The sequence below is a fragment of the Macrotis lagotis genome, chromosome 3 (assembly GCF_037893015.1).
Source record: "Macrotis lagotis isolate mMagLag1 chromosome 3, bilby.v1.9.chrom.fasta, whole genome shotgun sequence".
NCBI lineage: Eukaryota > Metazoa > Chordata > Mammalia > Peramelemorphia > Peramelidae > Macrotis > Macrotis lagotis.
In genome coordinates, this window is record NC_133660.1 from 51,471,430 (window position 1) to 51,486,070 (window position 14,641).

The 14,641-nt window shown below is 36.6% G+C and overlaps 1 protein-coding gene across 45 annotated transcripts in view; it reads right to left on the reverse strand.

Moving 5' to 3' along the window:
- ANK2 (ankyrin 2) overlaps window positions 1-14,641 on the reverse strand; it is a 752,311-nt gene that overhangs the window by 295,656 nt on the left and 442,014 nt on the right. For 3 of the 45 annotated variants that reach the window (XM_074228645.1, XM_074228642.1, XM_074228636.1), the window contains exon 1: window positions 6,201-13,139. The exons of 40 other annotated variants lie outside the window; for them this stretch is intronic. In XM_074228645.1, the coding sequence (XP_074084746.1) occupies window positions 6,201-6,329 (129 nt within the window). In that variant the 5' untranslated portion in view covers window positions 6,330-13,139. Of the gene's footprint in view, window positions 1-6,200; window positions 13,141-14,641 lie in introns of those variants that run through there. 2 more of the 45 variants (XM_074228675.1, XM_074228676.1) reach the window with 2 other exon arrangements.

Sequence of the window (14,641 nt, forward strand, 5' to 3'; positions counted from 1 at the left end):
GACAAGCAGGCATAGAAGGGCAGACTAGAGTGGGTTATGATTTGGAACACTCGAGGACACACCTACTCAATCTACTTAAACAAAAAATACAGTTGAATTAAAAGACAGTAGAAGTCTTGAACATCTATGCAAGAGAGAAAACCTAAATTATAGAAACTAAACTAATTTTAAATCAAACCTGAATTTTCTGCTTCCTCCTCATTCATCCCCTCCAAACCCTGCTGCCATCTATAAAGCTAAGACTGAAGAAAATTTTAAAAATAAACAAAAATAAAACAATCAAGTATTTATAGAAAAAAGAGATTGAATTTATCATTTTACTTTATTAATTTCCTAACATTAGTTCATTTGTCTAAGTATGTTGATTCTTAGTCTACCAGAAGATGATTACAATTTTTAGACTGTAAACTTCATATCTTGATTATTTCCCCTCAGAACACTGCATGAACAATTAATCAATCAACAAACACTTATTTTTGGTTTTGGTTTTTTGGCAAGACAGTGGGGTTAAGTGACTTGCCCAAGGTCACATGGCTAGGTAATTAAGTGTCTGAGGCTGGATTTGAACTCAGGTCCTCCTGACTCCAGGGCTGGTGCTCTATCCACTGTGCCACTTAGCTGCCCCCAACAAACATTTATTAATAAGCAACTACTAAATGTGAGGTATTTGGTGAGATCCAAGAACATACAAGGCCATACAAGAACAAAAAGTAATACAGAGGCTACTATCAAGAATCTTAACACCTGTCTCAGGAAACAACATATTCATAAATAAATATATAAAGAAGAAAAATTTATACATGTTGTGAATATGTATATATACATATATGTACATATACTGAACAATACAAATACAAGTAGGCCAGGTACAAGTTACTTAGCTAAAAAAGGGCACTCAATGTGGCTAGATGGCACAGTGGATAAAGCACCAGCCCTGGAGTCAGGAGGACCTGAGTTCAAATCCGATCTCAGACACTTAATTACCTAGCCACGTGGCCTTGGGTGAGCCACTTAACCCCATTCATTGCCTTGCAAAAACCTAAAAAGAGAGAGAGAAAAGGAAAAGGGCACTAAAAGTTGGGGGTAGCAAGAAAGTTTTTTTTTCACTAGAATTAGTGCTTCATCTAACATTCAAAAAAAAGTGAGGATTTTAATGAGGAAGAGATGAAGAAAGAGAGTACATTTTAGGAGTGTGAAGAATGAGAAGGAGCAGAAGACAGGTCCCACTGAAAAGCACCAGAGAGAAGATTTGTTTCACTGCATGATGGACTTTAGGAAAAGGAGTGATTTAACATAATGTTTAAAAGATAAACTGGGGTTAGGTTGCAAAAAACTTTAAAAACTAAACAAAAAAATTCATTCTAGAAAAAGAATGGAGCCTTTGGAGGTTACTGATGAGATAAATGACAACTAAGGAAAATCACTTGGACAGAAGAATAGGAGTGGAAAGAGACTTGAAGCAGGGAAACCAATAATAAGATCATAACAATGGTCTACACAAGAGGTGATGGAGAATCTGAACTTAAGTTGGTAGCTGAGAGACAGATAGAGACAGAGACAGAGAGACAGAGACAGAGAGACAAGAGAGACAAGAAAGACAAGAGAGACAGAAACACAGACAGGAGCGGGACTGATCTGAGAGACTTTGTGGAGGCAGAAACAGCAATAATGGTAAGATCTGGCAACTGGCTGGATGTGGGGAATGAGAGACAGTGAGAATTTGAGGATACAACTGAAGTTTACAGATCTGGGAAACTGAAAGGTTGATTACCCTTGACAGCAACAGACAAATTTGGCTGAGGAGTGGGTTTGGGGGAAAAGATAATGAGTTCTGTTTCAGACAGCTTGAAGGTGAGATGTCTTTGGGACATTCAGTTTTAACTGTCTAATCAATAGTGATGAAGAACTATGGGAGAAAGACTGAATAGACTACATTTTGCATTGCATATTGAATTTACTTAATAATAAATGGTTTTTGAATGATAGAATAGATAGCCAACACATGTACAAAATGTACTTCATAACCAGATCTTTCTTTCTTCATTTTATTATCACTTGCCCTTCTGAACACCATGGTTTGTCCAAATTGGCTCTCTCTGTTCTTTATGTTCTTCATGTTCTTTTCTCTGTCCCTTCTCTGTCCCTTTATTCTGGTTCTCCCCATGTCTGGTGCATCTTTTCTGCCTCATCAAATCATTTTGGTCCTTCAGGACATAATTTGGACTTCTACATGAGTCCTTTCCTGATCACCCAAGCCACCAAACCCTCCATCTCTAACAATTTTATAATTATTATTTCTATTTATTCTGCATAAATGTATATATTTATATAGTATTCCAGTAGAATATAAGCTTCTTAAAAAATAACAATTATTTCATTCTTGTGTTTGTTAGTACCAAGCACAGTTTCTGGAACACTGTAGGCCAATGTCTGTTGACTGGATGACTGGCTGCTGCAAAGAAACTTGAATCCATCATTCTGATGGTAGAAACCACCATATACCTTTACCCCAATGAGAAAGTTATTTGTCAGTCAGCAGACAGGACCATGGTCTAAGTACATAGAAAAGCCTGATTCTGAGAATGAGATGAGATAGATAATTTTTTGAAAAGAGAAATACTTTTATAGAATATAAAAATAATTAATATAAACATTGCTAAGATAACAGAAGGAACAAAACCAAAAAAAATCTGCCACAAAACTCCACTGACTTCAATTGTTTTTAAACTCATTTTTATCTCAAAATGATTGCTTTATACCAAAGTATGCACATATCAGCTCAATCTCGTATCATCTGTACCACTAAGATACATATCTTTATTATGATTTACAAAGTTCATCAATAAGCAGAACAAAGAGAATCTTAAATTATTGTCAAGAAATTTCCTACTTTCTTCTAACAGGAATTTAATGGGGATAGAGACTGGATGTTTGATTCACTGGTGTAAAGAAACTCTATCACTGCAAGTCAGAATCTTTTCTTCAATTTTGAGTCTTAGAGAATGACTTAGATTTAAATGATCTACTCAGGGTCATATCCACCTTCTGAAGCTCCAAAGTCAGCTCTCTATGCACTATACAATGCTACTCTCCAAATGTTTCACTAGAATGCCATTATTAATAATAATACCAAAAAATCGTATTTTTAGAAATTCAACAGTAAACACCACCTATTATGCATGAGACGGGCATTTTGATAGGTGTTGTGGGAGATGTGTGATTTAGCAATTTCTGATATAGGAGAGGAAGGTATGGAAAGTATGTGAATACCTAGTGAAGAACTTGGAATATCATAAATACACCATAAGAGAAGAACAAAGTATTACGGAAGTTCAAAGGAATGAGACAGTGCATTCCAGTTGCAATCAGGTGAATCTTCATTGAGTCAGAGTCAGGTGTCATTTAAGCTGACTGTTGGAAGATGGGAAAGATGGGTTTGGTGGAAAGGGCAGCCCAAGCAAAGCGGTGGGGGGGGGGGGGGACAAGAAAATATAATCCATATTCTTGAAACAGCCTAATCTGGCTAAAGAGTAGCCTACATGTAGAGACAAAGCTAGGTTAGGTCCGTGGCATTTAAGTTCTTGAATACCAGGTGAAGAAGCTTGTGTATTAATCTGTAAACCACAGGTAGCCATTAAAGGTTTTTGAGCTGGAAGATTAATGTAAACATAAGCTGTACTTCAGAAAGATTACTATGGCAGCAGTGTGCATGTTGAACCAGGGAGAGACTGGAGGTGGGAGGCTAATGCAGTAGTCTGTGCTAACACGCATTCTTATCTTTAGAAATCTATCATTTTTGCAATCATTCCCAAATAACAACATATTTTAAAGCTCCTGACTTGAAGCAAAAAAGAATTTAGGTGAATGTCTATTTACAGAGTAAAGCTCAGAGACCTGGAAACCACACCCATTCAATTTGCAAGCAATGTTTTTATGCAGTCTAAGTATCTCTGTAACTCTGTGTGCAGCTGCAGTAAAAGAGGGGGTGGGGTGGGTGGATGGGGGGGAGACAGATGGCTCTTTACCAAGAAGAGAACCAGGACAGTAGTAACTACTGCAGTTTTAACTAAAAATTTTTAAAAGTGAGCTGATGCTTCCTAGATGTGAAAATCTGATGACACTACAATAATGTCCATATTATTAATCTGTGACCATACCTGAGCTTAGTAAATTCCACTGGGAGAAATGTAGTAGCCTGAGACATACAAAGATGATTCCCTACTTTGGGATTTTTAATACTGAGAAACACCCATATTTACAGAATAGGAGGAAAAAGGGAAAAAGTCAAATTGCTGCCTTCCTTGTTTTGTCTCTGTACATCTGTCTGTCTGTGTGTGTGTGTGTGTGTGTGTGTAGAGGAGGGAGAAAGGGATGAGGTTGGGGGAGAGAGACAGAGAGAGAAAGAGACAGAGAGAGAGAGAGACAGAGACAGAGAGAGACAGAGAGAGAGAGAGAGAGAGAGACAGAGAGACAGAGACAGAGAGAGAGAGAGAGAGAGAGAGAGAGAGAGAAAGGATGCTCTTGAATGTACAAATATGCTATCTAGGCAAAGTTACTAGGTCACAACTGGCTGCCAAATAAGCACCAACCAAAAAATCATATAGTTTATTTTCAAGGGAAAAAGAGTTTGAAAAGATATAATCCAAGAGAGCTCCTTTATGCTGCAGTGTCCCATTTAAGGGATTAAGAGAAGAACCAGACAACTATAATATAATATAAGCTAACTCCTGCCAAAATGACCAATGGCTTTGCTGATCTGTCTGGTTTGGTTTTTTTTGAAGATAATTCAAATGCAATTCAATGTACTCTTGAAACATGACCTTTAAAAAGAAAATAGCTAGGATATCAGATCTTATCCCAGAAGAAAAACTCTAATATATTACTCCTTTTATCTATATTAATAAATAAACCATTTATTCTAGTAGTAAGTAATGAGACCGAAATAAGATGAAGCCCTGTGTCGTCTAGTATCACACACAGACACAGAAACTTTGCTAAAGGTGAGACATAAGAAACATTAAAAAGAATATGTATAATATCTGAATCCTTCTGACTGAGACTCCCAATTTGAAAAATCAATATAATGAACCCCAAATTTTAAAAAAATTAAATTATACACTTTGGAGGAAATATCTTTAATTATGGATCTGTACACAAAAAGAAAAACTGACCAAACCCTAAAAATTTCAAAATAAATGTTATCATTAGGATTTTAAAGAAAGGTTCGTCACCTAATTAAGAACAGATATATACCCAATGCGACCCTAATCCCAAAGCTATACTAACAAACAGCTTGTCTGCAAACCATGATTTTCACTATTTTTATACTCTGTGAATAAAACATACTGTTTATTATCTTCTAAAGATATAGAATGACCTACTTTGACAATTGCAGCATTCACAAGTAATTTTCCTCCCTTGCTTTAGCAGAAGAAGACCAGGTGAAATGACTTCTTCATTTTTCAGTAGGGCATGGGAATTTTGCTATTCTCATGATAAGAAATGAAAATCTCTAACTGTATGTAAAACAAACCCACCTCTTCTCACACAGAAAATGCCACAGTCTGATACAACTAGTCTTCATTATTTTTTTTCTCCCACCAACAGAAAATGAGATATATCCTACCTTAGGAAAAAAAAAAAAACAAAAATATTTTTAATCTATCCAATACACAGACATGTGCCAATACACTAAAGTACACTTGAAAACAGAATAATGGCAGATTAATTCATTGAGGGGAAGAAATGAAAGCAAATCTGTAATTAGAGGCTTATGCAGAGCATGTAGTTTCAGGGAAGGCTTACTCTAATGCTAATGACTGGAGCCTAGACTACACTGAACAAGAAGAAAATACTTTAACACTGCAACCATAAATCATTTCCTTTCCTTTTTATTTGACAAGTGTCTAAAACCAGAGACATAAACTGAAAATTCTGAGAAACAAAAATGCACTGATCATTTTGCTGGCTGAAATGTATAGAGATCTATGCTGCCTAGGCTACCCAGAATCTTCCTGATGCAGAAATTCCAGATCTGAATCACACACAGCTTTATTATGATGATTTAGACATAGGGCAAAGGTGAATGAATGGTTGGGAAAGAGAATGATGAAGTTACTAGCATCATGAAAGGAGATTTCCTGGGTATAGATAGCCAGAGATGGGGAAGGGAGAAAAAGATAGATTGCTGCTCTCCATACCTTGCGTTTCCTCTCTATTCGTTCCCTAGGGATTTTCCGTTGTTTTTTTCTTTCCCTCTCAAGGTTTTTCTCCTTTTCATCGAGCTCGGCCTCCCGAACTTTTTTAATGGAAGCAGCAGCATGAGCCATAATGCAGAAGCAGGCAGCAGCAGTTTCTGAGAATCAATTTCTACTACACAGCAATCCAGGTGATGTTGCATATAAATAGAGATTTACAGGGCAATGACTGGGAGTCAGAACCACTCACAAAATCATCCCCTTTTCCACCTCCGTGATAGGTCACACTCTTGCTTTAGGTTCTGCACCACCCATAATTCACTGCAGCAAACTGAAACACTCCCACAAACACACACCTGCACACAAATGCTCCCACAGAAAAAACTAGATGGCAGGTGAAAAAAAAAGGAAAACACCCCAAACTGAGTGTTAGACTGGAGCCTCTTCTGCAGTTCTCCGACCACAACTGCAAACCAGCATCTGACCAGATGGCTGAAATAGCCATCCTTTAGGTACTCATCCCCAACTGGAAGAGTCTCTTGCAACTCCTCCAGACAATCTGTGCCTTCAGCCTGGGGCCAGGAAGAAGCCACCTCCGTGCTACCAAGAAGGGGTGGGCAGTTGATGGCAGCTCCCAGGAGCACCTCTATGCAGGGTGAGAAGAAAATGGTGCAGTCTGACTTAATGACTTGCTGCTTCTGCTGCTGCTACTGCCGCGGCTGCTTCTGCTGCCTCTGCTAGAGCACATGACACGGATTTCTTCCTTTCCTCTCTTTTTTTTAAAAATCTCTCTTCCATTTCTTTATTCTAGGCTCACTAAAAGGGCAGGGGAGGGGGAAAACAAACCAACAAAACTGCTGCATTCTGAACCGAAGATCAGGGATGTTAGGTTCACCTGCAGGAAACCAGGACCCTACCAATCTAAGGGTGCACAAGCTTCAGAGGGCTGGGAATAGCCTAGTCTTCATTGTGTCACTTACAGACCCACGTGAGCCTGCATTAGGGATCTGCATTAAGCAAGGGAACCAAATGGGGCTGTCAGTGGGAAAACACAGCATAATCTGGGCTCTGCTTGGCTTTGCCAGCTGAGAGAAGAAGGAGGAGAGAGCTGAGGAAAGAATCACAACCACAAAAGGCATGTTATCCACACACTTAGAAGAGGGGCACGTGGCTAATGATCATTAAAGGCCAAGACTCCTTTTTCCAGTAATTACTCAACAGAGTTGTGAGGCAGTGATGAGGAGGAGATAGAATTAATGTTTCAGAGTACACACTCACACACACAAGACGTACACAGGAGATGGAAAGGAAAAAAGAGGCAAGGAGAGATGCAGCATGTTAATTAAAGAAGGAAAAGAATGCCTATCCCAGAGTGAACCAAAAGAAAACAACTTTTCAGAACCAACAGCAACTTGGTTAAGAAGTCATTACCAACTTCATTATTCACCTGAAGACACAGAGAGATTCATCACATTGGATTATGTTGGTTTTATGCAAATAATTTATTAGACAGCACATAACTTTTCGATTTGAATTTGAAATATCCTGTTTGTATTTAATGATTGGGGTGAAATAATATATTAATTTATCATGTAATTAAACTAGTAGTGTACCAAGTTGCTCATTTGTATCCCAAAAAAGATTTGCTGTCCAAGCAAGACCTTAGGCCATATACCTCTTGATGCTGGAAAATTCACTAAGTGAAATACATAGACCAATAGATGATTTTCTGTTGTTGTTGTTGTTGTTCAGTCCTTTCAGTCATATCTGATACTCTGTGACCTAATTTGGGGTTTTCTTGGCATAGATACTGCAATGGTTTTATCACTCCAGTCATTTCCTTCTCCAGCTCATCTTACAGATGAGGAACTGAGGCAAAGATGGTTATAAGTCCAGGGTAACTCAGCTACAAAGTGTCTGAGGTCAGATTTGAACTCATGAAGATTAGTCTTCCTGATTTTAAGCCTAATGCTACCCCAAGATCTTTTTCTATATCACTACTAATGTTACTACTTTTCTACCTCCCGCACATGGAATTTTCAGCTGTTTATTCTGTTTGAGAAGACACTATGCTGCTCTATGCTTAGGCAGTAACTATACCCTGCTCAAGTGCTATTAGAATTTGTAACTGTTCTCATATCCCTCAAGCAAATCAAAATAGTCTTAAGTATTAGAGAAGGTATAGAAAAAGGGAGAAGAAATCCATGAAACAGAGGACCAACTCAAAAGCAATCATCATGCCAAAGCAAATAACTTAGACGTGATACATGGGCATAAGCCCAGTTAAGTTTTACCAATCTCTTGAGCATCAGAAACTTCCATCTCTGGCTTTTCTCACCTTTATTCTTGGCAGCTCAAGATTCATTTCCTTATTCAGAATCAATCAAACACATCACCATCTCATCCTTCCAATGTCTCTCTCATACTGTATTCTCATACTGTATTTACTACAGAGTAGAAGATAAATTTCAGAAAAGATCCAATTATCTCCTTAACTCAATGAGTAATTCATGGCCTGCATTTATAACTACAATTCATACATTTTCTTTGCTATCAAGATATAGGAGGTTTCAGGAAGACCATCCAGTGCATTGTTTCTGACAGTAAGAATCACCTTATTAAACATATTAGACATGGAAGTCCTGGGAAAAAAAAGCAACAAAGCACCCTGGGGACAATACCTTCTATCATTATCTTCATACGAACACCCTTCTTTCTTCTAGAGTGATTTAAAAAATATTTTTGTCAAAAAGGAAAGTCTCCCTTGATAAGTAAATGTCATTTTGTCAGAACATCACATATGGTTTAAAGTGTGGCTGTGTTCTCTGTATCTCCCTATAGTTAAAATGGTATCTGTGGGATGTTTCCCGAGAGAAAGAGGAGCTTATGGAACCCACTTCTACTAAATAAAATCTCTCTTTCCTCTTTCTGAGGATGTCAGTTAGGACTATGAAGTATAACAAGAGCAGCCAACATTCCAAAGATGACATAAACATGATGGGGAGTGCAGAGTAATTGTAAGGGTGGAGGTGGGAATTGCTAAGCAAGTTTTCCTTTTTTTCTTGCAAAGTTATCAGTGTCAAGTCAGTTCTCTAGCTTTCAGATGTTAAAAGACTGAAAAGGCCTTTAAATTTCTATTGTAGTTATTTATTTAGACTTAGGATTTAGGATTTTAGATTGCCAGTGCATCTAATCAACTATGGTAAATGCCAATGTAACTCATTTATTCTGTTTCTTCAAAAGAGAACTTGGAAGTGAGAAGAGAATGGATTCTAGCATATAAAAAAGATTTCATCAAACACTGACATCAACAATTCTAACAATTCTCATGCCTTCTATACACACAGGTCTACAACATATTACATGCAACTAAATTCATACAATATCCTTGAATGAAACACTAAAGTAATGCCATCTTACAGATCAGGAAATAAGATTAAAGATAAGTGATCTCTTATAGAGAAGATAGCAACATGGTAGTAGAAATGTCCATAGAGCCATAGTTCCTGGCTCCTAGCCCTTTAGTCTATTCATTAGAACTGGGACTTTTAAACTGGAGTCTAGGAACTTATTTTTGTTGTTGTTAGCATTTTGCTAACTTTTAATAAAGATTAGTACCTTGTGATGCTCTATATTTTGTCTGGTACAATGAAAACCATTACTTTGAAGAGTCCATAAACTGACAAAGGAATACATGATACAAAAAGATCCCTTGCATTTGACCATACTGCCTTATGAAAGTTTTTCTTACATATGCACACACACTTCTATCACAAGACTTATCAGACTTATCACAAAGCAGAACGTAAGAAACTATTATGAATTTTTTAAAAAGAAAACCCAAAATCTATTCAACACATGCCACTTTTTTTAACAGACTGTTTTTCATTGATTCTTTCCCCAATAGAACACACTGTCCCCTTGTGAGAGAGGAAAAATGACTTAATCTTTTCATAATTAAAATGCCAGAAAGGTTTGACGTAGTCTTAGCCTTTGAAAATGTTCTTTCTTAATCTAATTTACTCAGCAATGGCCTATTGAGCAAATGATTTTTAATCTCTCCTTCCATATTTGTTGCTCAAATTTCCTTATATCTTATTTTTGCATGGAAAAACTCCTATTTTGAGTCTCCACATGCAAAAGGAGAGAGCAGTGCACACTCACCAGTTGACCTCTGCACAGGCAGGGCACCCTCCTCCAGTCCCAGGAGCTCATAGCCATTTAAATGATGCATGGACCACATAAAAAGGGTCTTCCTTCAGGCCTCCAGTAGAGAGAAAATATAATCTGAATTTTAAAATGGGACAAGAGATGTTTTCTTCAATGAAACATCTTCATCCTCACCAGTGGAAAGCTTGCATCTGCCTTTTAAGGTAAGAACACAGTGTGGTTCACATTTAAACTCTATAGCCAGCAGACATTGCCCTTCAGAGAGGACACATTTAATTTTACAGACCAGGAGAGAAAGTGGACATTTGCTGCCTTCGGTGTCCAGTGCCTCATTGATCAGAATTTAAAGAAAACCATCTGCAAACATCAATCAGGGAACATGATATTCAGGGCAGCAGTCAATAAAATCTGAGTTAGCCATATGCAATGTAATTTTCCCTCATCCCCATCCCTACTCAGGAGAAATTGCTACGCAATTAAAGACAGCATATTATTGTTACACTATCACAAATGAAGTACAGGTGGGAAAAGGTAGAAGAAACTGATATACTAGAAAGAAATCAAAACAAAATATCATCAAATCTGGGTTGGGATATGATGAGATTCTATTTAGCTGTGAAATGTGCCGGGAGTACCATGAAACTTAAATAAAAATACCTATACAAGTTTTGTTTTAGACTGCATATTGATTTAGAAAATCCTGTATTAATATTAAATATATTCTATTGCATTTTTATTTATTTTATCAACTATTTCCCAATTACAGAGTGGTGCAGGAGATCTCTTTGGCAGGTATAGTCTACATCACTCAAGTTCAGAAATGAGTTCAGTTCAGAAAAAAGTCCAATGAGTCCACACTTCAGAGACTATTATTTACTGAAGACAAAAACCTTAACCTAATATAGGAAACCATGTAAATATGGCAGAAAGAGTAATGAAGCTAGAATCTGGAATCCTAGGTTTGAAATTCAGTTCTGACACTAGCTATGTGACCTTGACCAAATTTCTAGAAGTCTCAGTTCCCTTATTTTTAAAATATGGCTTCTAGTGAGAGGGCATGTGTCCTTTTTTTTAAGTTCCTGTCAACTGCACCATTGACTAACTTTAACATATTAGGGGTTCTTCCAGGAGTAAAGCCTACTAAGTTTCCAAGAGCCTCTTTGCTTCCAATATTTTGCTCTTAATTCTACTTTTTTGCATCAAACAGAATAATTCTAATTGCTCTTCCACAAGACAACTTTTCATATGCCTGAAGAAACTTCTTCAGATAACCATTCTCAGCTCTTTTAATCAATCCTTATTTGGCAAGAACCCAAGTCCTTTCATCATCTTGGCCCATTGCCTTCTCTAGATGTTCTCTAAACTCCTCTCCTCTAAACTCAGTGATAAGAACTAAACCTAGCACTCCAGAAATAGTCTGAGAAGGGCAGTGGAGAGTAGTACTGTTACCTTCCTTATTCTAAGGTCATCTTTATCATCATCATCAACCTCTCTGAATGCAGTCCAAGATTATATTAGCCTTTTGGGTTGATACATCTTACTGTTGATTCATACTGAAATTGTAGTACACTAACACCCCTAAATCTTTTTCAGACAAATTTCTAAACATTCCTCCTAACCATAATGTATTTAGGGATTTGGTTTTAAAGTCCCAAGTGTAAAATTTTTTATCTTCCCAATTAAAATTCATCATTTTGGGGCAGCAGTGGATAGAACAATGGTCCTGGAGTCAGAAAGAGCTGAGTTCAAATATGACCTCAGACACTCAATACTAATTATCTTGTGACTTTAGGCAAGTCACTTAATTCCATAGCCTTACAAAAACCAAAAAAAAATCATCTTTAGTTTAGTCCAATCTTTTAAGTTGTCACAATCTTTTTAGATCCTGACACCATCATCCAGGAGGTTAGGAATCCTTTCAACCTGTGTGTCATCTGGAAATTTCTTAAATATACCATCTGTACCTTTATTCAAGTCATTTATAAAAATGTTAGGCCCAAACACAAAAACACAACCCAAATCCTTGTGGCTTCATTGCCAATTCAGAAGCAGTTGACATGTTACCATCTGGTCATTCGCTCATTGAAAATGACCATTTGTAATTATGAGTGGCCAGATATTCCTACAGAGGTTCAGACATCTGGACTGTTACTGCTTCTAGAAGAATACTCTTCATTTCACTGTTTTCTTTTCATTTTGTTTTGCTTTGCTGGAGCAGAAATAGCCTACTGGATCCAGTCTACCTTACTCAGTATAGGTATTATGATGTTGTAATATCTTGCTTTTGAGTTCTTTGGATAACTATACTATATTACAACATCAGTAACCAGGTTTCAGGTATCCCCTCTTTTTAAATCACAGGACCAGATCTTTATGCATCCATTCATACAAAGAACAATAAGTTTTTGAATTAAACAAGCCTACTTTTGAAAATCAATATTAAAGAGAGATTTGTCTCAATTTTTTTTTTCTGTTTCGGGCCAAGAATCACGAAGTCTCATCTCCACAAGGTCAAATCCGGCTTCAGACACTTACTAGGTGCATGACTCTGGACAAGTCCCCTTACCCTATTTGTCTCAGTTTCCTCATTTGTAAAAGGAGCTGGAGTAGAAAATGACAAACCAGTCTAGTGTCTTTGTCAAGAAAATTCTAACTGAAGCAACTGACAACAACTAAATAACAAGTTGTCAAAAAACTTGGCTATCTGGTAGGATTTTTTTATATAGAGATAGACAGATAGATGCATGTTATATATATTAAAATATAATATGCTATTAAATGTAATAATATTATGTTTTATAGATATGAATATCTATAACACACAAATATAAGACAATATTATAGCATATATAATAACATCCATATCTACATCTATATATATATATTTTATATACATTTAAGTATTAATAATATGTAGTAGTAAATGTGAAATGCTAAATATGTGATTCAAGTAATAGGAATTAATATGTTAATAGGCAAGAAAGACAAGTTAGTCAATTGAGAAACCTGCTTTTTTTATGGCTAAGTAGTATTCTAGGTTCTGGAGACAAAAGAAAAATATGGAACAATGCCTCCCTCAGAGAGCTTTGGGGTTTTCATTCCATTGACAGAGACAACATATGTGTATATATGTGTGTATGTATGTGTGTATTTATACATATGCATGCAAGTGTTTACATATACCTATAGGTAGAGATAGATGTATACACAGACATACCAACCTATATGCATACCTATCTGGGATAATTAAGTGCCTCAATAAATAAGAGTATCAGGAATCAGGAAGACTCATCTTCCTGAGTTCAAATTTTGACACTTACTAGCTGTGTGACCCTAGGTTGACCCTGTTTCCCTAAGTTTCTTCATATTTATAAAATGAGCTAGATAAGAAAATGACAAATTACCCCCAATATCTTTGCCAAGAAAACCCCTATTGGAGTCTTGGAAAATCAGATATAACTGAAAAAAAAGAAAAAAATGGAAATATTTTTATGTGCATATATATATATGTATAAACATTTCTGTACATATACATATATACATATAAACATTATATATATATAAGGTTCCAAAGGACTTTAAAGTCAGAGGAATTTGTTTGGTCCTGGAGGCAATTAGAATTATCTGAATATTGGAGTGATGTAGATTGTTATCAGGTATTTTAGTTGTGTCTGACTCTGTTACTTCCATTTGGAGTCTTCTTGGTGAAGATACTGGATTGATTGAGCCGAACTTAAAGAAAGTCAGTTTGACAACAGTCAAGGAAAAGAACTGGAGTGGGAAAAAGAAACTTTTTATTTATTTATTTAGATGATAAAAACATAGATCTAGTATTATAGGGAACTTAGAGGCTATTTCTTCCAAACTCTCATCTTAGAGATTACTAAGCAAAGACACAGTGAGAGTAAATAATGACTATGTAGATTCAGTTTGTAATTGCCAAAGCTGGAATTTGACCAGGAATCATGATTACAAATCTTGCAGCAGCATCACACTTCTTATTCCTTTTTATGTCACTTTTTAATGTCATCATGGCATATCTGAAAGAATATTGAACTAAGCAGAAACTAAGATCAGACTATTCTCTCTGAGGCTAGGTGTACAAGCCTGGGCAGATCACTTCATCTTTCTAAGGAACAATTTCTTCTTCTTTAAAATGGGGGTAATGTTGTCCGTAATTACCTCAGAATATTGCTATGAGAGAAGTGTTTTGAAAATCATTAAAAGCAGCTCTGAGGTGCCATCTCACACCTATTATACCGGCCAGTATGACC